This window comes from Tasmannia lanceolata, unplaced genomic scaffold (genome assembly GCF_043159265.1).
Source record: "Tasmannia lanceolata isolate RefF3 unplaced genomic scaffold, GAP_Taslan_0.1 ptg000037l, whole genome shotgun sequence".
NCBI classification, from domain to species: domain Eukaryota; kingdom Viridiplantae; phylum Streptophyta; class Magnoliopsida; order Canellales; family Winteraceae; genus Tasmannia; species Tasmannia lanceolata.
In genome coordinates this window covers 3,731,210-3,757,878 of record NW_027518714.1, presented here as the reverse complement: position 1 = coordinate 3,757,878, position 26,669 = coordinate 3,731,210, and the positions used below count along the sequence as shown (strand labels likewise).

Below are 26,669 nucleotides of genomic sequence, written 5' to 3'. Positions count from 1 at the left end.
CATTTTGCCTTTAGAATAAATTTCATTGAATTGCTTCGACTCCACTCTCTCTCTCTCTCTGTAAAACTTTCCACCAAAACCCAACGCCATGCCCCCATAAATTCCCCCTCTCCTCTCATTCTCCCTCATTTATTAATTTCCTTTGAGAAGATAGAAATCTCTGAATATCTCTCACACGCGATCGAGGAAGAGAAAATGCAGGCGGAAAATCGGGCCATGACCTTCGATGAGGTCTCCATGGAGAGAAGCAAGAACTTTATAAAGGCCTTGCAGGTGAGATTTTGTCATTTTTTCTCATTCTCGAGATCTGTTTTTGCATGTTCTCGATTTTTCGGATTGGATCTGCTTGATTTCTTTGTTTCCTTAGTGGGGATCGGTTCTCTTCATATGTTTGTGTTTTGATTCTAGGGTTTATTGATTCCTATTTTCCATTCTAGGGTATACCGAATTTGTTTGGTAAAAACTGCATTTCGCCGTTCTGCATTATAGACTTATAGTTTCTTCTTTTCTTTCTTGCTGAATCTTTCTGCTAATTTCTCGATTTTCTTCCTCTTAGTTGTATCTTTTAGGAGCTATTGGGTCAAAAGTTTTGATTCTGCACTAGATTGCGTTTGGATGTACAAAAATTGCAATTTGGGACTGATTAAATTACAATTTGTGTTGAAATTGCAATCTAAAGAAGCCTAAATTCTACTCCGGGTGTAAATCCTAGACCACCTAATCTGGGTAAAACTCGAATAGATATTCAAGATTCGCATTGATCTCTTTCCCTATTCACACAGCATGCATTCTGAAATTGGATGGATGCTGCCTTTGTGGAATTGATATTGTTGGAGTTCCACGCCACGGAAAAGCAATAGTCCCACATCGGACATGTGAAATGGATGTGGATGGGTTATAAGTGAATGGGCACCCTTCCTCTAAAGGCTAGCTTTTAGGGGTGAGTTCTACCCGGTTAGATTCCCTGCAAATGATATTGTAATTATGATGCCCATGACGATTTGATTTGGTTTTTTGCAACTTCCATACTCGATCAATTGATTTGAATGATTCATTTCTTTCATATCTTTTGGAGTTAATTAGATGTTGGCCGTTGTGTTGGGTTTCCTGACAAACAGTGAGCAGTTCTACAATGCAAATTAAACTGTTGAAGAGTAAAGGGATCAAAGGGCTTTTGATGCTTTTTGACCCCATTGACGATAGGAAAAAACCATTTTTTTCATATTTGAAGTTGCGAGGTTAGGGAAGCCAAACCCACGACATCCACTAGTTGTGAAAATGTGAACCTACAGTTGCACAGTATAGTACATTCACTCACACGGCTAGAATTAAAGTGGACTGACATTAAAAAAGAAGAAGAATAATCAGTGCTTCTAATTCGTGTATTAAGACATTGTCTGGCCTTTATAAACTCACCACAAAAACGGGTAAAGACTTTCTTGAACTGAAGTCTTTAAACTGAACCTATTTTTCATGCTTTGAAGTTTGAACATTGATAAGGTACTTACCATATAAGATGGAAGCATGGGTCTGCAGCGCTAGATAACAGTGATCTTACCTGGCCGCAATGGCTTCTATGACAGTGACATTGTTCGAGGCTCAAAGTGTAGCGTAAGGCTATCATATGTCATTGCTAATTACAGTTATGCTAAGCATTAGTCAAGGATCGTGTTGGACCTTAAACTCAGCAGATAAAGGTAGGAACTTTCGATACAGACCAGATATTTCCAAAAAGAGTCAAAATTTTATCAAACATTTCTAACTGAATTTGGCAGAATTTTTCTTTTTCTTTTTCTAATCTATTTTACCTTTTCTTCTTCTTTTCTGTAAAGACAATCCAATTTCTTGATCCTACGCCTAAGGTTCCTTAGTTTTTCGTTTCTTTTCCTGTTCAGAAATCATATGGGGCTCTTTCTGTAGTAGTGAATCCTCCTTAACATGGCTAAACTTCTTTTCAACTATAAATATTTTTTGCTTGATTTCGTGACTTGATATCCTTATTGTATTGGCTATATGCACTTTTCAGGAATTGAAGAACTTAAGGCCTCAACTTTATTCTGCTGCTGAATACTGTGAAAAGTCTTATCTTCATAATGACCAGAAACAGATGTAAGAGTACTTTCTTACATATTCTCTTTGAAACAACATACTAGTTACATCATATAGTTTCTTTCTGAAACTCTAGTAAAATCCTGGGAAAATTATTGTTATTATTCACAAATAAAACGTAGTACCAAGTATTGACTAGGCACTGAGTGAACAAGGGACCCCATATATTGAAATGAATGTATCTTTTGAAGGAAGCCTGCCTATTTTATTACTAACAGAAAGGGAGTCGGGATATTCCTGATATGAACTGTCTTAATGGTTGGAGGCTCGTACATTTCTGCTTCTATTGTAAAAAGCTAAGTTGCAATTTCCTTTTTTTCAGGGTACTCGATAATCTTAAAGATTATGCAGTACGGGCCCTTGTCAATGCTGTTGATCATCTTGGAACCGTGGCTTACAAATTAACTGACCTGTTTGAACAACAAACACTGGATGTCTCAACGGTGGAGCTAAAGATTTCATGTCTCAATCAGGTAGCTTTTTTGACAGTTAACTGACTGAACCTTAGCTCAGAAAAATTAACTTTCTTAGTTGGATTGAAGCTGACTTCACTTACTATGTAGCAAGTTCTCACTTGCCAAACTTACACGGATAAAGAAGGTCTCAGGCAGCAGCAACTCTTGACAATCATCCCAAGACATCACAAGCATTACATTTTACCAAGTATGGCCACGACTTATTATGAAATCATTTCTACAGACAATTGACAATGATGGGATCCTGTATTAACCCTTTTTATTTGAAACCCCAAGCTAGATTCTGTGAACAAAAAGGTGCAGAGTAGTCCACTGCAAGAGACTGATGCTAGGCAGAAACATATTCAAGGAAAACCACATTTTTATCCATCAGGTACCTAGTTTCTTTGATGGAGGCACGTTCAGTTCTTTTCAGCCATCTGCGTACCAGCTTTGCTGTTTTTGTATGCATGAATGAGCATGTTCTTAATGGTCTTGATGCACATACTAGGAACTCCTGCGTCAAAAACTCTTTCATGGCATTTAGCATCAGAAACTAAGTCTACCTTGAATGGGGTCTCACATGCACCGACTGGGTAACTTCATACCCTCTCATTTAATTCTATTTAGGGGACTGCAATTGATATCTGAGTGTTTAGGTGTTCATGTGCATCAATGAAGCTCCCCTATTGTATTATTGACATCTTAAAGTTTTACTGTTTTCCATCTGCCATGCAGCATTCAAGACCTTAAAGTCTCTGGAACAACTTCTGAAGTCTTCCATCTGCTGGGTATCTCCTTGTTAAAGTTTTTTCTGTTAATATATCTTTTCTTTCCTTTAATACCATTTTTTCAACAATGGTTGTTCTGTATATTGAAGTTATGATTTTCAGTTGTAGAGAAGTATGCTTCTTATGCTTTAAACTCTCATACTTGTAGATGGTGAAGGGGCTGTTTCATCCTCCTCAACTCATCTTCAGCTAGCTAGTGGAGTTCCTGCTTCTAGTGCAGTTCTGCATACTTTTGGTGTCACAAGGAGGGTAATGGCCAAATCAACAACAAAAACAACTCAAACATGCCCTAGGTTCTTCTAAGTGCATGCCTGATTCTTTGATGTAGAATGATCTATTGTTTTTAACATTTACTGCTATCCTGTATTCTTCAGCTTGCTGAGCTATCAGTTTCATGTATTTTTGTTTTTTCATGTGTGGGCTTCACTTATACATGTTTCTACATCCCTGAAAATGGTTCTTTGCTGTAGATATGCATTTCCATCATGTTATTGTTCCAACTACTTAATATTGTTTTGGAGATAGATTTTGATTTCTTCATTTGTGCAAACCTAGGGTTTGCGAATCATTTGCTGAGAACTTTTGGAGCGTAAATAGGTTCTAATTTCAGTAAATAGAACACTATACATGCTCATATCAGAGGCAAGTAGTAGTCAAAAGGCAGTTAGGTCTTCACGAAGATTCCTAGCCTCTGAAATATTTCACAAACAGTACCAATTCAGCTAAGTAGACTGCTAATAATATAATCAGAATCAGAGAAATCAGATCTATAATCAGTAAGAGATAAGGATTTAACAAACCTGTCCGCAAACTGATCTAATGGCCCAAAGAAATTAGGGGTAATGGGGTAAAGGGGTAAAGGTAGAGAAGCAAAGAGTGTGATGCTATGGTATTGTAGAGGGACTGGTCAAGATGAACTACGCTGTAAATCCAAGGGCAAAGCTCAAAGAAGGCAACAAATCAAACTGTGACGAAGCAGAGGTATAAGGGAAACCCTTACATTGGTCATGTAGGGTTCGGCCTTGAGCTTCATAGTGTAGGAGCTTCCGAGAGTTGCTGGAGCGATAGTGATGTAGACACGGGACCACTGAGGCTCTTGGGCTTCATTTTAGGAGGATTGAAGGTGCTGATGGCATCCATTGTAAATAAGGCCCCAAGAGAGGGCAATAGCATGTAGTTAGGTGATTGTGACAGTTGTCAACCCGTGCCTCGACTCGTGACTCTATTTCTTAATTTATGACTCGTAACTCGACTCGACTCGTAGGAGTTTTTGACAATAACAGAAATTTAGTTGAAAATAGTGTAATTATATATCAAAAGATGAAGCATGTAAAAAATATAACCCAATAGCACATAAATAAAGCACTAATCCAAAAATATAAATAACTATATGCTTGTAACTTGCATGCACAAAAATAATGAAGTTCTAAGTTCCAACTTCCAAGTTTTCAAGCATCAAACAAGAAACATTCAAACCATTCAAGTTCCCCCAAAAAACGGAGAACTCAATAATCTCCAAAGTCAAGGTCCTCATTATAATAAACTAATCATTAATGATTCAAAATCTATCAATAACAATAAAATTGAAACTTACTTGGGGTTTAAAAGATAAGTCGTCGCATGAAGAGGTCTATGAATTTGTTTATCTAGTCTTTCATCAATTATCTTCAACATCAAAGCACCCAACCGCATAACCATCATCAATCTTATTTTTTTCATTATCTTTTAATAATTTAACAGACGACTTGGACGACTCGTGACTCAACTCGGACGAGTCACCATACGACTCGGACGAGTCTTCAACAGAGGCGAGTCAACCATGCGTCTCATCTCGAAATCCCAGTGACTCGACTCGACTCGACTCGCGAGTTGACTCCTATGACCTGTACAAGTTTGATAACTATGATTGTGTGTGTGTGTGTGCGCGCGCGCGCGCGTGTGTGTGTTTACATAATGTAACCAAGCAATAGGGAGAAGAGATAGCTGGTCATCCAAGAAGAAGTTAGAGGAGTTGCCATCTAATCAGCCACTGCTGCCACATCAGCAGGGGCAGTTATCAAATCAGCCCTCTACAAGGCTCCTTACCTATAAATAAGAAAGGGATGTTTGGAAATTGGGGCCAGCCTGGGATTTTGAGGAAAACTTGAAAGTTTGTGGAGTTCTAGGCTCAAGGAGGCCGAATTTACCTCCAAGGCAGGGTGATAGAGAGTTCTCCACAGTAAGACTCCTCCAGAGAGAGAGAGAGAGAGAGAGAGAGAGAGAGAGAGAGAGAGAGAGACTCCCTCTAGGATCCAATAAGAAATAAAAGGGAGTTTAAAGTGAGTTGGTCATGATGTAGGCTAGGGATAAAAGAGAAAAAAAAAAAAAGTAATAAAGTGGGCCATAGGTGATGTGGACAGCCCCACTTCTAGGATAAATATGTGCTAGAAATAAAAACAAATCCTAATTAAAATGTAGCTGAAAATAGAAATAAAGCCTAAACTAATCAAGGATCCACAATAAAGCTAGATCTACTAATCAAGTAGGCTGGATCGCATCATTCATGGTCAATGACCCATGACATCTTGATTTTAGTTTGAAAAACAGTTATTGGGTCCTCTTATGAATGGGTTTGATCTAAGAATTGAACCAAGTATTTCTGGCTGATAAAAATGTGAAATTAATGAGGTCGAATGTTGCACAAAAGAAAAGTCCTAAAATTTGTTATTGAGTGGCTCTCATGGAAACAGACAGTTCACGACATCAATACCGGAAACTAAAACTATGCATTGTTTTGTTGTTAGTTTTCTACATCTAGAGGGAAACCATGTCTCCATTGAAGTAAATATTGATGGGAAGTTTTGTACGCAAACACAATAAAGGGTTTGACCTGTCTCCATTGAAGTAAATATTGATGGGAAGTTTTGTATGCAAACACAATTAAGGGTTTGACCTGTCTTTGGATTCACATAGATTAATGGCAGCAAAAATCAATGGGGCCAGAAGATTGTTTCTTTGAGACTTCAAGTCAAGCTATTTCGAACATATTGCTTATGCCGTTATGCGTATTTTGAAAAAGATTTCAACTTTACCCTCCATTATGTGAAACAAATTGCATGGAATATTGTATCTGATGTCAAAAAAAGATTCTTGTATCTAATCATTTCTAATACTGCTTTGTAGTTGGTGACTTCAGACCTATCATTTATGACCTGTCAACTAGTAAACTGAATACTCCCTTTCCTGTTTGCGGCATTGGTAAACACATCTGCAATCTGATATCTCCTATGGGGATGATACTTCTATTCTGCTATTACCCACATAATGAAAAATCCAGCTCAATACTTGTAGGTTCTTTTCATGGAAGATTGGCCCATCTGTAGCTTATATCTTGGACTATTGCGATATATAACCATGTGGTTTTTTGTGACATACTTCTTACTTGAAAGTGGAACAACCTCACCCAAGTCAACTCAAAGGATGTTGTGGACATTGCTTTATGCTTTGCTTCTTACTTTGATCTGGGCAGTACTACACATTTATATTTGAAATTTTTAGCAGACTAATTTTAACCAATTAAGTCATTTTATAGGACATTGGTCTTTCTTCTTGGCTAACCAGCCCCCATTTGAATATTTTGTACACTACAATCCTAAAGCACGTTATGGAAGAAAGAAGTATGTGTTAAAGGTAAAGATTAAAACATGGTTTCAAGGCATGACACAGCATGGGCCGAGACCTAGTCGTTCTGGAACGTTTCGTCCCAAGTGTTGCGAAACAAACCTGAATTCCGAAACGGGGCCAGAATGAGGTTATTAACCATTTTTGCTGTGACATATTTTGTAGGAGGTTATTAACCATTTTGGCTGCATAACAGGGCCAGAATGACTTGGTTCTGGTCGGATTTTTTTACCTTGTTTAGGATTTGACTTTACGTAGTGGATTATTTTACAGAGTCTAGACTACATCTAGTTAAGGTTTTTCTGTTTCCTGGATGAATTTATTAACCATTTTGGCTGTAGAGGTAATGTGACATGCTAGTCTAAGTTGTGATATCTTAAACCAATATTCTTTTTGTCCTCTAATGCTTGTCGACTTCATCCATTGAGTTGCCTTCTGCAATTGAAAGATGGTGGCTCTGCTCTGTAAGGGATGTGGCTTACTATACATCTATAATCGCATGAATCTTCTCTTAAGGTGCTACCCGCACTTCAAAATCATGTGATTCCTAGACACTCTTGAGTCCTGAAAGAGCTTATTATGTACCTGTTGCCACTCCCACTCAAACTAATGCTCTTGTCCTACTACTGTGATATGTAAGGGACATGTGTTAAGAGTTTTGGGTTGGATTTACAAAGAAGATTTTTATCTTAAATAAGAATACAAAAGGAGACATATCATATGGGAGATTCTTACTTTAATTTAGCAGACCAACTCCTAAACTTTGATAGGAGATCCTTGGAAAAGAACTTTGCTAATGCAAAAATTATGGAAATTGAAGATTGTTGTTGTGCTTGTCATTTGATTTATAGCACCAATGTCAACATCCTAAGTTAGACTCTTAGGAGATACATGCAGAGCACTGAGTGCTGGTAGGGAGTAGCACAGGCTTTGACATGCAATCAATTGGGCCCAAGCTCTTGTAGCTTGTAACACCTGGTCTTGCCCAGCTGGCCACATGAAATAAAGGCTCTAGCGAGCAATCACTTAGATGTTAAAATGACGGCAACAGGCCTCTAAGCATAATGCAACTCTGAGGATGAGTAAACCCCCATCTCTTTATAGGATGGTCTTGGTTAAACCAGTTACGGTTTTATCTTCTTCTTCTTTTTCTCCAGTACTTCTGTCAATTTATTTTTAGTAAATTCCAGGTCAGCTGCTTGGAACAATTGCTAATGCTTATGTGAGAAAGAGGTGCTAGTGGTTTTCCTCTTCTTCTTGATAATTTGGAAGATCTGAAAGGAGTTATAATATCAGGAGTTTTGGTGAAACTCTTGATTTCAAATGCGGTCAGAGGAATAACCTTTGATGTTTCCAAATTTTCTTCTCTTTTGTTGTTCTTTAGACATATATCATTGACTTGGTTATGGATAGTGGAAAGTTTGCTAGAAAGCTAGGCTCTTGCGACCCCCTCTCCCTCCGTCATCTTCTTCCCAAATTTGTTGGAAGCTTTCCTCATTTGGTTGGTTAGAGGTAATGTTAGTTTGCAACTCCCCCAAGTATATTATTTTTGGATATCTGGAGATTTGCTAGATTTTGTTCTATGCAAGGCAAGCCAGGTTACCATCATTGGCCCAACTAGAACTACAATCGTATTTCAAGCGAAGGCACTGGCTTACAAATTAGAGTTATGTAAGGGACTCTGGCACTGTGGTTGTTTTTCTCAAAGCTCAAAAATATTTGCAGATTCTCGTGTTAGTCTTGGTGTGATATCGCCCATATCCAATCAAAACAAGTTATAAGGCTAATAAATTAGCATCCATTCTTTCCACTTTTCTCGATAGAAAGTTTCTTTCAATTAATCAAAAGAAAAAGAGAAGGTTTTGAGTTTTGCATTCATGTTATAGATGGTCGTGGCTGCCATTTTAGTTTTAGTATTGTGTCATAAATGGAAACCATGCCACATGATTGAGATTATCCCTTAAAGTTGAAGGTTCAACTTTTTACAATTGAGATTTATAAGTAGCAAGTGCCATGATCTTGGGTTTGTGGTGAATGTCTTAACATAAATGGTTTGTCGCAACTAACTGCTAGGACTGTACATTAAGACCAAACAATATGTGTTTTCTTGAGTTGGCAAATAACAAACTGTCTATACACTAGCCAAGGGATAGAAGATAAAAGTACACAAACTGTACAAGTGCATCATAGCAATGGGCGCATGTATAGTCACCTATATTATCCCTATAGGTTAAAGTTAACACTTGGGTGGCTATTAGAAGTAATTGCCGTGTTCTTGGGTTTTCCATGGGCGGCGCAACATGAAGGGTTTGTCTTATCTTCCTATCCTGTATGACCATCCATGAGCTGGGACATCAACTGTCAAAGTGCACCAGTATTATTTTATAGATATCGAGCACTTCTGTTGCAATCAATGGACACATTTGTCAGTGTTGACATAGATGTATGATGTTGGACAAAGCTACTTCAGGATGCCTGATGCATCCATAGTCATATTAACATATATAAAATATAGTTTTAAATTAGAGAAACCCAAAAATAAGGAAACAGTAGACAACTTCATTTATGAAATTATGAGTTTTAAGGGACCTTTTCTGCCCATGTCACCTCTCTTGTCCATATCGATACATATAGGCAGGCTTAGTATATGTAAGTGCTGTCTTTTTGTTAGTTGTTACATAGCTTGTTATTGTAAGAAAACAAAAACTAAAGGCCGTTATGTAATCTCTTTCATGTTTGACAAGAAGAGAAGCCAAGAAAGTTCATTGTTTTTTGGCGTTCATGTCTCTATCAATGCTTCAATAGCTGAGGCAGTGTATCTGAAATATGGAGGGGACTGGAAAATTTGCATGCTGCTATGTGTTTGTGTGGATTCTGGCAGTCTACATTTTGATATAATGTGAATCATTCTTCCATTCCCATTTTAGCTGTTAACTTCGATGCTCAAAAGCCTGGCTCCGTTCTGTTTGACATGGAGAAAGCCTACTAAAGTTTCTGCATTTTGGCATTTATATCTGAAATCTTACTAAACATGCTGCAACCGGAGCATGCTTAGATATCTTTCAAAACAATAGGAATTTAGAAATTGTAAAGGTTTTGCCTGTTTGTGACCTTATCAATTGAAATCACTTCTTTGATTTGGCAGTCTACATTGACATGAGATATGGCCTATTTCTTTGTGGCAGGATTCATCGAAGCCCGGCAAACCAATATCGACTTTCAGATCCTTTGACAATCCTCGTCGTGAGATCTCCCGCCCACCTGTTCGTAGCAAGAGCATGCTGTCTTCCTTTTTTCTCAAACACAAATCAGCAAAGCAGAAGACGAGTTATGCCTCTTGATCTTGTCCTTTGGAACCAAATGAAGAGGCGATCTACTGAACTTATTTCGGTAATCAATTTCTTAGCATAAGCCTGTATTCGATCTAGTCAATTATGCAATACAGTTCCTATTCTGTCTTTTCTTTAATGTACTGATAGGTAACAATATAAGAAAGAGGAGGGCTTAAGTAGTTTTTGCTTGTTCCCCAATAGGTGATTCTCCAGTTCCCATTACCGCTAGTGATGGGACTGTTTTATGTTTCAGTGGGTCATATTGTTCCCACTGTTGGGAGCAGGGGAACTACAAATTGGTGGAAGGAGCTTGTGGCGTGAGTGCTTTTTCTGTTTATAGAGAGTTCTATATCGAAGTCCCAGGCATAGACTTTTCATTTTTAATCATAATCGAATGAAACTTGATCGGAAATGGAGATGGGTTTCAAAGTTTCTGGGTCCATTCGAATGCCGGCAAGCATTTCATTTAAGACTAATTTTTGACAACTATTCTTTATCATTTTAACATGATAATGGAAGGAGACCAACAAGGCCCTGTTTGTTTTGGATTTTAAGAACCGATTGTGAGTCCAAAACTGATTGCTGGATTCATTATTCAACGTAAATTTCAGTCCAATAATCAGTTTTGGACTCACAATTGGTTCTCAAAGTCCAAAACAAACAGGTTGTTAATAGCTACAAAGTAGACAAGTAGTTTACAGCTACAGGGTATTTAATGGTTAAAGAATTTTCTTTTGAAGGATAATGGTTAGAATAATATGGGCGTATGGGATTTTTAATAGCTATAAAGAAAGAAATTATTTATAATGTTTTACATATTTTAAGGTTTAAATAAGAAAATTTGCTAGCGACCAACGCAGAAGGCATTTCACGGATGGGCTGTTGCACGTGATAGCAGCCACACAGGCTTACTTTTCAGCAGATTGTCTTTTTCATTTAATTCATCTAAACAAGGGATTTGCTAACGTCCATCGAGAAGGTATTTCGTGGAGCGACAAAATCTGAGCCTATGTGGCTGCTCTGTCATGCAAAGGACGCTCCACGAGATGCCTTCTGCCATGGACGCTAGTAAATCCCTCAAAAACAACTTTTTGATAGATTGGTTTTCTAAATATAGAAGGTTATGCATAATTTCTTTTTCGAACAGAGCTTTTACAAGAAGCCGGGCTTCAGGCTTCCGGGGTAAATTTGGCTTCCTATCAAAAGCTCATTTGGAACCGACATGCATATGCTGGCTCTCAGGCGTCTTTCCTAAGCTCATAGGTGCCTAGTGAGGGAGGCTTCTATGGGAATTTGAAGAAAGAAACTATACTGTACATGGATTTGGTAGGCGAAGCTTAATAAAATCTACGGGTACAGCTCGAGTCGTGTTGAGGCCAGCCTAATCTGATCCGAGGAACCCTTTTTCCAACCTGAACCTAACCTGAGTTCAACCCAACCAAACTCAACCCAACCCGAGCTTTTAAGCTTTCTAAATATGATAAAAAATGTTGGGTTTCACTTGGGTCGGGTTGCCAAGTCCTCAACCCCAAATCAACCTGGGTTGGGAAAACTCAACCTGACCCAGACCTGAAGGATACCCAACCCGACACGACCTTTTTTTTTTTTTTTTTGTCCTCGGGTTGAACCTGAACCAAGTTGCACCCTTAAAATCCATACCTTTGACTTCTGCTAGATTTAGAGAAATCTCGTAAGGACTGCAATGTCAAATATCACTACCATGCACCAAAGAATACTCCCAAAAAAAAAAAAAAAATTCCCAGGAAGAAGTGGATGGTAGGCGGAGGTGGGAAGAAACCATGCATGCCAAGAGCAGGAGAGTATTAGCGATGAGGGACGGAGGTGCTAGTATTTGGGTAAAGAAGGAGAACAAAACCGATTTGCCTTGGCAACGAAAAATGCCGAAATGGAGACGACACTTGACGATGCACATTAAAATGGGGAGACCAGGAGATAGCTAATCGGGCACAAGGTCAGTGGAAATCAAAGAACTGGATGCCTTCCCTTGCGACACCATCCTTGCCTACCTATCCACCTCACTGTTAGCCAACCTTTTGACGTGGCAGAAGGAGATGGACGTACCCTCCACTCACTCCTGAATCTCATCAAAACCTGTGTGTGGACCCTCCATGGAAAAGGGTGATTACCCTTCAACCATTTGATGACATTGAGGGAATCACTCTCGCCAATCAGACTATTGAAGATGTTAAGCTCCTTGCTCCTCAAACCCTGATGAGCTGCTCTAACTTCTGCCGTGTTGGAATTAGTTATCTCGAGAGGACCAGAGAATGCCCAAGAAGTTTCGAGAATGCCCAAGAAGTTTCAAGAATGCTCGTCCCTTACAATGCCTCCTATTCATGCGGGTCCGGGTTCCTTCCACATACAAGATCGAGCCATCAAAGTTAAACTTCATCCTGACTCGGGTATAGTGGTTCCCATCCGGGGTTGGCGACACTGTCATTTAATCTTTATTCTTATGAGTATGAATCAGAAAAAAATTCAGCAAAGCATTATCAAATATCAACTTCATACCGCCTTTTTCTTTTCATTTAATTCTCTTTAAGGATTTTTTCCTAACATAGCCATAGCCATAGCCATGCGTGATGGTTTTCCCACTTCATATTGATTTCAATTGTGTTGCGTAATATCATATTATATATTGCATAGATACTCATCTCCCAGATCAACTAAGACCGTGAGGAGCTTCCCATCAAAAGTCTTGTCTAGAATCTTTACACGGCAGACATTTTAAACAGTATTCGGAGGATTTTGATGTTCTAGTAAGGCCCCGTTTGTTTGTATTTTGAGAACCGATTGTGATAATCAGTTTTGGACTCGCAATCCATTCTCAAAATCCAAAACAAATGGGGCCTAAATGGTATTCTCTTAATATACGGCATATAACATCCCCTTAGTTTCTTATTGTAGGTTCATCAAATTGCCAAAGCTGAGGAGAATTTATCTGCCAAAATCACCAACGAGTGTTGTAATTCTATGATTAATTAAAATAAAATTTAGAGAAGCAGTCTATGGCCTAGGGGATCTCCATTGGTGGAAGCATGAGAACCATATCAATTCGCGTGGTGAATCCCCCTGCTTCTACCAGTGTGAACCCATGGAATTTACGATGGGCAACCTACTTTTCATTCAATTTTACTATACGATAAAAAAAAAATTCCAATTTGTAAACAGTGAAAAATCTTGGTAAGAAAAAATTAGAGGTCAAAATTTGTAACATTTCAATGCCATAAAACCCTTTTAAACCAAATAATCAAAACTAGACCTTAGAACAAAAAATAAAATCTTTTATAAATGAACAATACTTGAATATAATCTTATATGCCTATAGTTTTATTCCCCACCCCCCGCCACACACACACACACACACACACACACACACACACACACACACACACACATATATATATATATATATATATATATATATATATATATATATATATATAGAGAGAGAGAGAGAGAGAGAGAGAGAGAGAGAGAGAGTTTTTATATGGTGGCCGACCGTCAAGTACCGTCAAAACGGTACCCCCTTGATATTTGATCCAACAACTACCCACTTTTTAAGAGGCTGCTGTTGGATCAAATATCAAGAGTGGTACTTTTGAAGTACCACCATCACGTGACTTGACGGTCGGGGGCTTTCCCCTTCTTTTAATTTAGATTGCACCATTTCAAAAAAATGAAAAAAAAAAAAAACTTATGTATGTATCTTAGTTAATGCCTTCCAAAGCGGTCTTAATGTCCGGTCTGTAAATAAAAATAACTCAAAAATAATCTTATATAAAAAAATGACCAATTTTGGTAGTATTCAAATAGACTTTTAGTACAATTGTTTTGCTTGCCATGAAAATACCAAATTTCATTCTTACTTATATTTGTTCCACCAAAATGGTCATTCAAATTTACGAAGTATATGTTAGTATTTGCACCCTTTTCAACCCTTATTATTTCTCTTTTTCAAAAAAAGAAAAGAAAAACACAATAAATTTTCAGGGCTCAAACTTCACTTTCCATTGATTACAAATTTCTCTTTTTTGAAGTACATGATATTCTCCTCTATATCTAACAGAGATCCTTCTCTGTATCCAAGTTTTCTATATTTTGCTAATCAAGAGATGAGGAGAATGTAAAGTGCAGAATTGCTAATTTTCAGATTACATGCCATTCTTCTCTGGATCCAACTTGTTTGGTTCTTTAGAAATTCTCTTTGATTTTCTATACTTGCAGTACAACAAAAGCTGGAGGAATCCCAAGGGACTACCCAAGAGATTAGGAGACTGCAAAATGCAAACACATAAAAAATTTAGTTAGAATTTTTTTCCTAGCAGTAATGTTTAGAGTTGATGACTTCATAATACTAACCGCTAAGAGAAGATCATGGCTTAACAGTCCATATGCCATCCACAAGGAACTAGAGAGGAATGAAAAAAGGGATAAGTAGAAAGGCATGAATTCTACGCTCTTGGTCTGTATCACTTGCTTCTGCAAAAATAATTGAAAGGGGTACAGAATAGAAACAGAAAATATTTTATATTACAAAGTCACAGCATACAACTATATGTTCTAATATGTATTACTTGCTTATTTGCCATATGACCTATATATTGTAAGGGTCGCAGAAGGCATTTCGTTGAAGGCCTGTTGCATGTCAAAGCAGCCACCTCATGAATGAAGACAAAATCTGCTGACAAGTGAGCCTGCATTGCTGCTCCCACATGCAACAGGCCATCCGTGAAATGCCTTATGCATGGACGCTGGCAAATCCCATATTGCAATATAAAGTTCTAATTTACTAATATTTTTAGGCACTACCATGTTTTGATAACTACACCAACTCATCTTGTCTTTTATTATTTAAACAGTTGTCAAAGGCTATTGCAATTCCCAAAAAAGCACTCATTAGCTAATTAGAAAAGAAAAGACAAATTGAGCTTGTGCCGTTATTAAAACATGGTAGTGCTGATATCAGTTCCTTATTTTTATTTATACTTTTCTCAAATTTATATTTTTATATATTTTTTAATATTTATTCACACTAGAGAAAAAGTGCACAAAAGAAATGGTTAGGATCATCCAATGGCACCCAATTTTGGTGCATACACAACCTATCTTAAGTGAGACCTCCGAGATGAATGGTTTAGATCATCCATTCATCTTGGCCCGCTAAACTTTTGGGGCTCAAATTCTTTTAGGGAAAAATACACTTAGACCCCCTGTGGTTTCTGACACATTCAACTTAACCCCTAATGTTTAAAAAGTTACAAGTAGACCCCCTGTGGTTTCAATTTGTGTAAGGTAGACCCCCTCAGTTGACGGTTCGTCCATAGATTGAGGGTTAGGATGATCCGATGGACTGATTTTTTAGGCACACCCTATCTATGTCAGGGCCCATCAAATGAACGCTTTGGATCTTCCAAACAATGTGGGCCCACTGTGTTCTTTGTAGTGTTTGGATTCGGGTATGGGCCCACATTGTTTGGATGATCCAAATCGTTCATTTGATGGGCCCTGACATAGATAGGGTGTGCCCAAAAAAATCAGCTCCATCGGATCATCCTAACCCTTCAATCTGTGGACGAACCGTCAACTGAGGGGGCCTACCTTATACAAATTGAAACCACAGGGGTCTACTTGTAACTTTTTAAACATTAGGAGTTCAGTTAAATGTGTCAGAAACCACAGGAGGTCTAAGTGTAAGCAAAATGTAAGGAACTTCCACTTAATTGTTTCAAGCTAAAACAAACTGGCCGAAAGGAAAGAGATTTACAATTTAGCTTGACCTCAATGTAACATAACAATTCAGGTGATAATTTAACACTTTTACTGCACTACGTGCATAGTTTGTCTCAAAATCAAAACTCACCTAGAAGTTCTGTCGGTCAAGGTTCACAACATCAGCTTCAATGAATTATCTAAACTTCAATGAGCACACTAATCTCATTGAAATATGTTATAGATCGAGGCCTAAAAAGTGATACTAAGAAATTATATATAGAAAGAAAGAGAGCCCACCATAACTACCAGTGGAGACGCATACATGGCTATAGAGGCCAACAGTCCAATGGTTCCAACAAGCAACTTCCGATGGTGATGATCATGCACAGCGAATGTCGAGATTGATGCAGTGACACAAAACAACACAATCACGGGCACCACCATCCAAAAAACCAGCTTCTGTATTTCCACAACAATTTTAGCAAGTGTTATAAGTTACAAACATGTACTATGCAATGGCAAAAATGAGTTAACCACAAGGCAATGATTGAAGCTATTAATTTTCATCAACTCGGGTGAGTCAAGTGAACTTTTGGTTGTCTTGATAGGGCCAAACTTGGACTTGATAAAGAATTTAGCCAAGATAAAACGTCTAATCAGCCGAGTCAATGATTGGTTCAAGAAATATTTGAAGAGTGTTATACATGAAGATATGTTAGATATAAATGTAAATCCACACACATGCATATGTGAACATTAATTGTCAAATTGGCGTTTACAGATGCAAAAATGAACATCTATTTGTTTAAACTTCATTGAAAGGTTAGTAAAAGTGTGAAAGTGCTTGCCTTTGTCTGAGCCGAAGCAAACAAGATATAAAGGAGAATGAAAGAAGACTCCAGAAGAATCCCTAAGCCATTAATTGTGACCACAGGGAAATTCTCCCACTTCACGCTTACTACAGGCAAACCATACCAAGTATACAGAAGGCAGTTCAACAGAGCGATTATGTAAGGAACACAAGAGAATTCCTCGGTGTTTCTCTTCTTTACTACTCTTTTGAAAGTTAATCTGAGGAGAAAACCAGATATGAATATCAGAATATATATGAATGTTGGAAAAAAAAAATCAAAAACCAATTAACAATAGTAGGTGAAAGTATTCTAATTACATGGGTGCCGCATAAAGTAGCAAAGAAGCCGCATTTCCTATAAAAACATAGGCATTAGAAACATTAGAACGACAAATTGGCGTTTGGTTGTAAGACACTGCAACCAAGAATGACAAGGAAGACAAATTACCCATTATTCCGAATGCAAAGCGTAAAGTAGCTCCCATGTTTTCAAACCTATATATTGGAGCCGAGAAGCTAAAGGCTATGAAGAGTCTGACACTGTTGATTAGCCATTACTGATGGGCTATAAATAATGCAAAGCTGGAATATCATCAAAGAAGATAGTAGTGTTTGTCTACGTCTGAAGCAATAGTGGATAGTTAGCATTTGCTGGTTTAACTCTGAATTTTAGAGCTCCACTTTCTATCTTTTTAGGTTATAATAATTATTAAAGCATGATTAGTGTCGTAAGCAGACAGAATAAGAGGGAAAAGGCACAAACATAGGGAATTATTTTCTGGGTTTTGTTCTTTCGTGAGTGGAACATGCTACAAGACTTCACTATAGCTAATTCTACCCACTTGGAAAAATACATCTCTAGAGCAATGGTGTAAGCTTTTATTCCTCCAAATAAAAAAGTTTCTTGGAATATGAGAAGGAATCCCATACCTTGGTTTTCATACCTTGGAATCCCATACCTTGGAATATTTAAAATTCATTTTTTTAGAAGATTCAATTATTTATGATTTTGCCCTTGGTTTTCAAAAGTGTGTTTAGACTCTTCCCATTAACAGGGATAGTCCCACGTGGAAAAGTTAGAAAGGTGATCATGTGGGTCAAAAAAGGAGATACCATGCGGTTCATCATCTCTATTTTTAGGGAAATGCTATCAGCACAACCATATTTTGATATTTGCACAAACCCAGCTGTCTTTTCTTCTTTAAATGGCTCATGAGAGGATTTTGGGATATGTAATAATTTTTTGATGGCTCTTTAAATACTAAAAGACAGGATGGGTTAGTGAAAATATAAAAAATATGGTTGTGCTGATATAATTTCCCCTATTTTTATTGTAAAGTGAATGTTAAGAAGAAAACAAGGGTCATCGAGTAGGTAATTTAACATATAAAACATCTGTATTTATTTTTCTAAACGCCTCATTCTAACGGATACATTGTTTTCAAATCTAATCCATACCTTGAATGAACACCTTAAATAGAGAGATCATACAGAACGGGGTTCAAATCTCTCCGAATCTCCCATCATGCAGAACGTGAAGAGATCGATGGTGTCCTGGGCTATTGTATCCTCAGGGTTGCCGATATCAAATTTACCTTAGTCTTCTAATATGTCCCTTATCTCGGTGCACATCAAGTATTTAATAAAAAATTTAGGGAAATGTTATCAGCACTACTGTATTTTGATGATGGCACTCCTCACTTTATTAAAAGTACGGTATGGCCTGCACCATAGGATGATCCAAACTGTCCGTTAGATGGGCCACAGCCTAAATAGGATGTGCCTCAAAAATTATTTCCTTGGTCCTAACCCCCGATCTATAAAGGGTTAGGACCAACCCTCTAACATTCAGATCGGAGGGTAAGGATCAACATTTAGAAAATGATTTTTGAGACACACCCTATTTAGGTTGTGGCCCATCTAATGGACGGTTTGGATCATCCTATGGTGCGGACTAGGGGTGCAACTCGGGTCGGGCGGGTCGGGTTTTGGGAACCCAACCCTACCCGAGAAATATCTCGGGTCGGGTCGGGTCGGGTTTTTTTTCGGAAAACCCACGATTCCCAAACACAGCCCTACCCATGATAAATCTCGGGTCGGTTCGGGTCGGGTCGGGTTTTTTCACGTTGACGCAAATTTTTAAGGAAAATTCTTGTTTGGCAAGGCAACTCAACTCCTAGAAGCAGAAATTACACTCACATTACACTTGAATCATACAATGATGTAATTACACTCACATCACACTTGAATCAAACAATGCTGTAATCAAACAATGTTGTAATTACAATCAAACAATGCTGAATCAAACACTTGAATCAACTCAACTCATAGAAGCAGAAATTACACTCACATACAGTAACAGTGGGTGCGTGGGTTTTCACTTTTAACTTTGGGATAATTACATTTACACCCCCTCTAGTTTCTGACACATCCACTTCCACCCCTATAGTTTAAAACATGACAAATACACCCCTGTAGTTTCAATTTGTTTAAGGTTTGCCCCCTCAGCTGAAGGTTCGTCCATAGATTGAAGGGTTAGGATGATCCGATGGAGCTGATTTTTTGGGCACACCATATCTATGTCAGGACCCATCAAATGAACGCTTTGGATCATCCAAATAATGTGGGCCCCTACCCGAATCCAAACACTACCAAAAAATCATCCAAATAATGTGGGTCCACATTGTTTGGATGATCCAAAGCGTTCATTTGATGGGTCCTGACATAGTTAGGGTGTGCCAAAAAAATCAGCTCCATTAAATCATCCTAACCCTTCAATCTATGGACGATCCTTCAGCTGAGGGGGCCTACCTTAAACAAATTGAAACTACAAGGGTGTATTTGTCACGTTTTAAACTATAGGGGTGGAAGTGGATGTGTCAGAAACTAGAGGGGGTGTAAATGTAATTATCCCTTTAACTTTTAACTAACAATAGAAAAAAATATACATACTATAACTTATGTACCTCGGGTCGGGTCGGGTCGGGCCCCTTCAAACCCGGCTCGACCCGAGATTCATGCGGGCTTTTGAATGCTGAACCCGGCTCGACCCGAAACCCATGAAACCTGAACCCGACCCAGGCTATTTTCGGGTCGGGTAGATGCGGGTCGGGTTTTACCCTGCTCGAGTTGCAGCCCTAGTGCGGACCATACTGTACTTTTAATAAAGTGAGGAGTGCCATCATCAAAATACAGTAGTGCTGAAAACATTTCCAAAATTTATTTATTTTTGCCAGCTATAGCGTTATTTAAGATGGCATTTATTTGAAAGTTAACACTGATGGAAGGATATCTTAGACATCACCCAGCGTTTTCATTATTTTCATAATGCTTTCAAAGTGTTTTCCTTATAATTAGATGATAAATTCGCATCCCCATTGGGATGATTCGCACCCCTTATAATGTGAATTGTGGCAGACTTTTAACGCTTTCCGTCAAATTACGTTTAGTGGTGTGAATCATCCTACACGGGGTGCGAATATATCATCACCTATTTTTTGTCAGCACATATTTAGACTGAACTCTCATTTAGCGTTTTTTCTTTTTTTTTCTTTTTTTTTTTTTTGGGGGGGGGGGGGGGGGCTATCATTCATCTAATAGCACATATAAAAGGGAAATGATATCAGCACTTCCATCTTTTGATATTCGAGCTCTTTGTCTTTAGTATTAAAGGGCTTTCAAAAGGTTATTACAGTTCCCAGAAAGCTCCACAAGCGTCTTAAGTATTAAAAGACAAGCTAGGAGAGCGTGAATATCGAAAGAATGGAGTGCTGATATCGTTTCCCTATATAAAATGTATACATAATCCTAGCATAGCAACACTTACACTTTTTCCTATGACACCCATACCCATCTCATGAAATCGAACATTGGCCAGTATTCTTGAACGCGGCCTCCCAATGCTTTTTTTTTTCTTTTTTTTTTTTTAATGGGTAAGCTGGGGTTAGACAAGACCCCTACCGGTGTCTTAGATAAATATGAAGATGTTACCAGCGAGCTTATGATTTTCCCATGAAATCCGAATAGACAATATCGTGGAAATCCGGGGGGTATGATGGGGAGGCGAATAAAATCCCCTTTACAGGGGTAGTTAAATAGTCAGCAGCTGCGTTTGCCTCCCTCAATGAATGGGTAATCTTCCATTAGGTGTGATTGGCAAACACAGCTGCAGACTATTTGTCAAAATTTGGCTTACCAATGCTCTACACTATCTATCACGCCGATAATAGCTCCGCAGCACTAAGGTTACAGAGGAAATGACTTAAGATTCCTTCGGAAAAACTTCATCAAGAGGGTCATTGAAATTAACTCAGAAATTGATGCTGCATTGCACAACATCCAATCAAGAGGTGGCTTGAACACGGGTGAGTACAAAATTAATTGTTACAGGAAAATGTATAGTTTGGTTCATCACGTAGAACTCGCTCAAGGTAAACACAACAGAAATGCATAGTTTGGTACATCATGTAGAACTCGTGTAAGGTAAGCAACAAAAGGAAAATTAACATGCAGCCCAAATTTTCCAACCAAAACATAATTAAGAGCGAACATCCTATACGTCAGATTAATGCGTTGAGAAATCCATGGTTTATCTTTTTTTCGATGTAATTCTTAACTAGGACTGATATATCAAGCGGCTAGGATCATCTGATTAAGATGAGATCAAGAGACAGATCAACAGACAATTGGAGGTATAATAGGTGTGAGGAAATAAAGAAGTAATGGGAGTGGATTTTGATGGATGTACATTCCTGGCTAACGGATAAATGGTTTGGATCATTGAACAAATGGGCCCCAACTAATGCCTCTTCACAAGATGAATGGAGTTTTATTCGTTGTGAAAGTTTTAAACGGCAAACCTATAAAACGTGTTTTTTTTCTTCAAAAAAATGCCGTTTAAAACGGAGTTTTGCTAACTATGTTCGCAATCAACAGCCAACCACAAAATGCCTTTCTGCATGGACCCTAGCAAATCCCCAAGTTATTTTTTCTTCTCGAATATAATTCAATTTTTCCTAAGGTTGAAGAGTAAAATATCTACTTTGATTTTTTCCATTATTGAGAGAGAGAGAGAGAGACCATGATCTACAATTAAAAAGTGAAAAGACCATGATCTAAAACTAAAAATGAGAAAAGAAAAGGAAAGAACCAAAACAAGAATCTTGTACCAACAGCTATTGAAATAAAGGTAAAATGTTCCTCCAATACTCACAACATTAATGATCCAAGCATTTCACTCACTCAGCTCTCACGCCCTTCCCCTTTCCAGCGAACCCTTCTGAATGTCTCATTATCCAAAACCTCTCTATTTCCTCTGGTTTCCTGCCCGGAATCCGGCCTGCTATTAGTGCCCACCTGAAAAAAAAACCCATCTTCATTAATAAACTCCCACATTGTTTTCTGACGACCACTCAAGACTACTTTAGCAAGTTTACGGCTCCCATCAAAATGTTAACTTACCAACTTCTCCAAAAGCTTAAGGTGTTAGAGAAAGGCGTTATTTATCTTTTATATTTTAACACTCCACCGCACGTGTGGCCCACTTGGCAAACACGTGGCACATGTGATCCCACTTTGGGCCGACCATCGCATGTGGAGTTTTACTATCCAGGAGGTTTGAACTCGAGACCTTTGGCTCTGATACCATATTTACTTACCAACTTCTCCAAAAGCTTAAGCTATTAGAGAAAGGCGTTATTTATCTTTTATACATTAACACAAAATCCCTCACAAAAAGCGCTGCGAATGTAAGCATTCAAGGTGTACAGTGTGGGTATACAAGAAACGTTCATTGTAGACTTGTTTCACAATCTGATGATGATGATGAGTGGGACCACATTCTAAAGAAGGATATGAGGCCTATCCTACAAAACTGGACCAACTTATTAGGACTAGTTGGTATGGTGAATGACCAAATTACGAAAATGCAAATGATCATAGTAGGAAACACACTAGTAACGATTTGATAAAAATTGAAAGAAGAAACATCAAGATATAATATAAGAAAATTGGGTAGGACAAGGCAAGCTAATTAATGCTTTGTCTTAAGATTTTCATTTCCCCACGTATGAAAATAAAGTTCCCATGACACGGTGCCCACAACTATCGATCAAGGATTGTACTCCAAGTTCGATAGCGAACCATGATTCCTGCAATTGGATCGAATTGAAAGAAACAAGAAAAGAATACAATTCTAGACCATTCTCTAAGATTATTTTGAAATAAGTCAGTGTACCTTCTTTCATAAAAATAATAATAATTAAAAAGATACCAACGCAACCTTTAGCACAACAGTTTTTATATGGTGCCTGAGCATCAAGAGCCGTCCTTGATGTTCGATCCAACAGCAGCTCACTTTTGATCCAACAGTTCACTTTTTAAGAGAATGTTGTTCGATCAAACAACAAGGGGTACTTTTATTGTATCGCTCTATAGGACTTGACTAGGGGTGCAACTTGGGTTGGGTTGAACCGAACCCGATTTTTGGGCGGGTTGAGTTGATCAATTTCGGGTTGGGTTTGGGTCAGGGTTGGAATTTGGCAACCCGACTTAAATTCGGGTTGGGTTGGGTTGGGTTGGGGACCAGGCAACCCGACCCGACCCGTAAACCCGCCAAATTACAGTTTGTCAATATACATGTTTTTTTTGTAGTTTTTGACCTTTTGTTGACTTTTTTGTTTTTGCTTTCCATCCTTACAATTATAATACTTATTTAATATTTCCTATTAACTTATATCCAAAAAGTAAAGGCAAACAACAAACTAAAGTAAAATGTAAATAGGTGATTGTCATGGTCAACCCGACCAAACTTGGGAAATTGGGTCGGGTAGGGTTGTGTTCGGGTTAGGGAAAAATCAATTTGGGCTGGGTTGGGTTAGCCAAGCCGGGTTGAAACTCGGGTTGGGTTGGGGGTTGAAGTTTTCGGGTTGGGTTGGGTTGGCCTCAACCAGACCTAACGTGACCCGAGTTGTACCCCTACTTGACGCTTGGGCACCTCATTGTGGTACTTTGAGATTTTATATGGGGGAGGCCCTTATAGTCCTTATTTCTCAAAAAATACTGTATGGGCCACACTATAGGATGATCCAAACCGCCCATGTGATGGACCATAATGTAAATAGGTTGTGCCATAAAAATCATTTCCATAGGATGATCCTAGCCCTTCGATCTATTGAGGTTTCCATAACATGCAGTTCCTCTACAGATCCGAGGGTTGGGATCATCCTATAGAAATGATTTGTTGGGCACAACCTCTTTACGGTATGGCCCATCACATGGACAGTTTGGATCATCCTATAATGTGGTCCGTACAGTACTTTTTTTGAGAAATAAGGGACTATAAAGGGCTTACCCCCTTATAAAATCTCACTTTTAAAAACACTTCTGAAATGGGATGACGTCCAGAGAATAAAGATGACGGTGAAAATGACTGATAAAGTGATCATTTTCATGTGGCTTTTTTTTTTTTCATGGAGATTCGAGCTCACTTTTTTGTCTTCTTGGGCACGTGTCACATCGGAGGACGTCATCTAGTTTTTTTGAAGAATGCTAAAGTGAAGGGTGCCCTTGCAAAAATGGGGTAAAAGGGCGCCCCATTGTGCATTTATCAATGGGGGCATTCAGCCAATGGGGGTGCCCTTTCACCCCATCTCTCATGCATGGGCGCCCGTCCGTTTAGCATATCCTTTCTTTAATGTTTTTAGATATCTAGCACCATAAGGCATTTCGCAGATGGCCTGTTCCATGTGAAAGCAGCTACACGGGCTCACTTTTCAGCAGATTTGTCTTCATTTACGAGGTGGCTGCTCTCACATGCAACAAGCCATCTGGGAAATGCCTTTTGCGAGGATGCTTCCGATTCCCATTTTACAAGGGCACAACAAAATATGAAAATGACACAGATAAGGGATCTGCTAGGGACCATCGCACAAGGCATTTTGGCATTTCGTCCCTGGGCTGTTGCATCTTAAAGCAGTCGCATAGGATTACATAAGCAGCCACATAGGGTTAGCCACTTAGATTTTGTCCTTTTCATTTAATTCATCAAGCCTATGTAGGCTGCTCTGAAATGGAACAGCCCAGATGCGCCTTCTGGGTTGGTCCCTAGCAAATCCCATACAAAATTAATTAAAGGTAAATGCACTTTGTTGACTTAAAATAGCTTGTTTGGTTTGTTTTGCAAGGGCGACTTTCACCTTATCATTCCTCCCTAAAATCAACATCTTTTGTTTCACGACTAAGTGCCTCACCTACAAAATAGAAATCAGCCTACCAGTTTACTGTGAAAGGCTGACATCAGTCTCACTAAAAAACCTGAGGTTTAATCTCAGCCCTCCAAAGGTTGATTCCTCAGTGACCCACTTAGTGAGACACGTGAAACAAGCTCTTAAATCAAAACACCTTTTCACATTTTTATATAGTGATGTTGGCACTACCATGTTTTGATAGTTGCACAAGCTCTGCTTGTCTTTTATTATTTAAACAGCTGTCAACTGTTATTACCGTTCCCAAAAAGTTCTAAGAAGCCAATTCACAAGGAAAATACAAGCATAATTTGTGCAACTTTTCAAACTTATAGTGCCAATATCAGTCAACTCAACTCAACTAAGCCTATGCCCCAGACTAGTAATTGGAGTTATAGTGCCAATATCAGCAGCATTCTAACATATCCAGCATTATCACGGCCACGCAATCGTGATCAGACTGACATCCCCGTGTACGTATTTGCTATACGGTGAGGAATTCCTCTGAGCACTGTCCATTTGCTCAATGAAGGGACATCAATCAGACTCAAATATAAGTAGCCCCACAGTGGGAATGAAGTGACACCCTTTCGTCCCTCTCTGTCTTCTCTTTTGGCCTGCTAGGGTCGAACCCATGACCTAAATGGTGCAATGCTTTGTAGATAGTTAGGTGCCACGTGAAAATGTCACCTTCGCAACACTAACAACCCTCACAAACTAGACCCTTTTCTCTATTGTGTCAAACCCATGATCTCAAGGTTGCAACCATCGTCCCTAACCTTAAGATCAATAAGTGTGAAACAACCAATATCTCGAAAAGCTTAAGCTGTTGAATTTTTAATTAATATCAAGGAGTTATTTAATCAATATAGCTCTGATATCATGTGAAACAACCAATTAGTCCAAAAGCTTAAGCTGTTAGAGTTGGTGTTAATTAATTATTTATATATACTTCAACAATAGGCCATTAAAAATGTATCTGATGATTGAGTTTACCTGTCGCCAACGAGCTTATACATCCTATAGATGAGATCTTCTTCTTGTTCCGTCATTGTAATGAATTCCCATTCAATGCTACTAACTTCTAGAAATACGAAAGTTAAAACAAAAAGAAGAAAAAACATTAAGTATTTTTAATTAGAGCGAGTAGAGAAAATTAATCAAGATTCAAGGTAAGAGAAGACATGGGATTCTAAGAAAACCAACCTTGTGAGCCTTCTTTCACGGTCTTTGCCTGCTTTCGACGACGTTTATCCATTGATTTCTTAAATGAGAGAGGAAATTACTGTTGGAGAAGAATCGAGAAAAACTGGTAGTAAAACCAAGTTAGGGAACGAGAAGAGGAGATTTAACAGTTTCCAAAATTTGAATAGGGTTATATGGAGAGAAACATGGTTGGGAAATATGGAACGACAGATGGAACCAAACAAACAAAACGAAAAGAAGAAGAAGAGGAAGACAAAGAAAAGTAAGGAGTTGACGAGTAGTTA

The 26,669-nt window shown here is 38.4% G+C and overlaps 3 protein-coding genes across 4 annotated transcripts; 1 reads left to right on the top strand and 2 right to left on the bottom strand.

Annotated features, from left to right (window-relative positions):
• The first annotated feature begins 34 nt into the window (after positions 1 to 34).
• On the top strand, positions 35 to 10,526 carry ABIL1 (ABI-1-like 1). Its single transcript, XM_077373104.1, has 9 exons — positions 35 to 273; positions 2,027 to 2,109; positions 2,432 to 2,582; positions 2,673 to 2,772; positions 2,866 to 2,958; positions 3,076 to 3,160; positions 3,303 to 3,355; positions 3,504 to 3,604; positions 10,201 to 10,526. The coding sequence occupies exons 1-9, from the start codon at positions 196 to 198 to the stop codon at positions 10,354 to 10,356; spliced, it is 900 nt and encodes a 299-aa protein (XP_077229219.1). The 5' UTR covers positions 35 to 195; the 3' UTR covers positions 10,357 to 10,526.
• Positions 10,527 to 14,360: 3,834 nt separating this feature from the next.
• On the bottom strand, positions 14,361 to 17,615 carry SWEET3 (Nodulin MtN3 family protein). The gene is made up of 6 exons (XM_077372695.1): positions 17,385 to 17,615; positions 17,255 to 17,291; positions 16,932 to 17,154; positions 16,381 to 16,542; positions 14,731 to 14,850; positions 14,361 to 14,645 (listed from the first exon to the last, which is right to left on the bottom strand). Exons 1-6 carry the CDS (start codon positions 17,419 to 17,421, stop codon positions 14,523 to 14,525), a joined length of 702 nt encoding a protein of 233 aa, XP_077228810.1. The 5' UTR covers positions 17,422 to 17,615; the 3' UTR covers positions 14,361 to 14,522.
• Positions 17,616 to 22,051: 4,436 nt separating this feature from the next.
• Positions 22,052 to 26,669, bottom strand: LOC143861739 (transcription factor TRY-like). 2 transcript variants are annotated; one of them, XM_077372633.1, is made up of 3 exons: positions 26,386 to 26,669; positions 26,176 to 26,260; positions 22,052 to 22,291 (listed from the first exon to the last, which is right to left on the bottom strand). In XM_077372633.1, exons 1-3 carry the CDS (start codon positions 26,435 to 26,437, stop codon positions 22,174 to 22,176), a joined length of 255 nt encoding a protein of 84 aa, XP_077228748.1. In that variant the 5' UTR covers positions 26,438 to 26,669; the 3' UTR covers positions 22,052 to 22,173. The 2 variants fall into 2 exon arrangements, with proteins under 2 accessions (XP_077228748.1, XP_077228747.1); XM_077372632.1 differs by having other exon boundaries at positions 26,176 to 26,263; positions 26,386 to 26,657.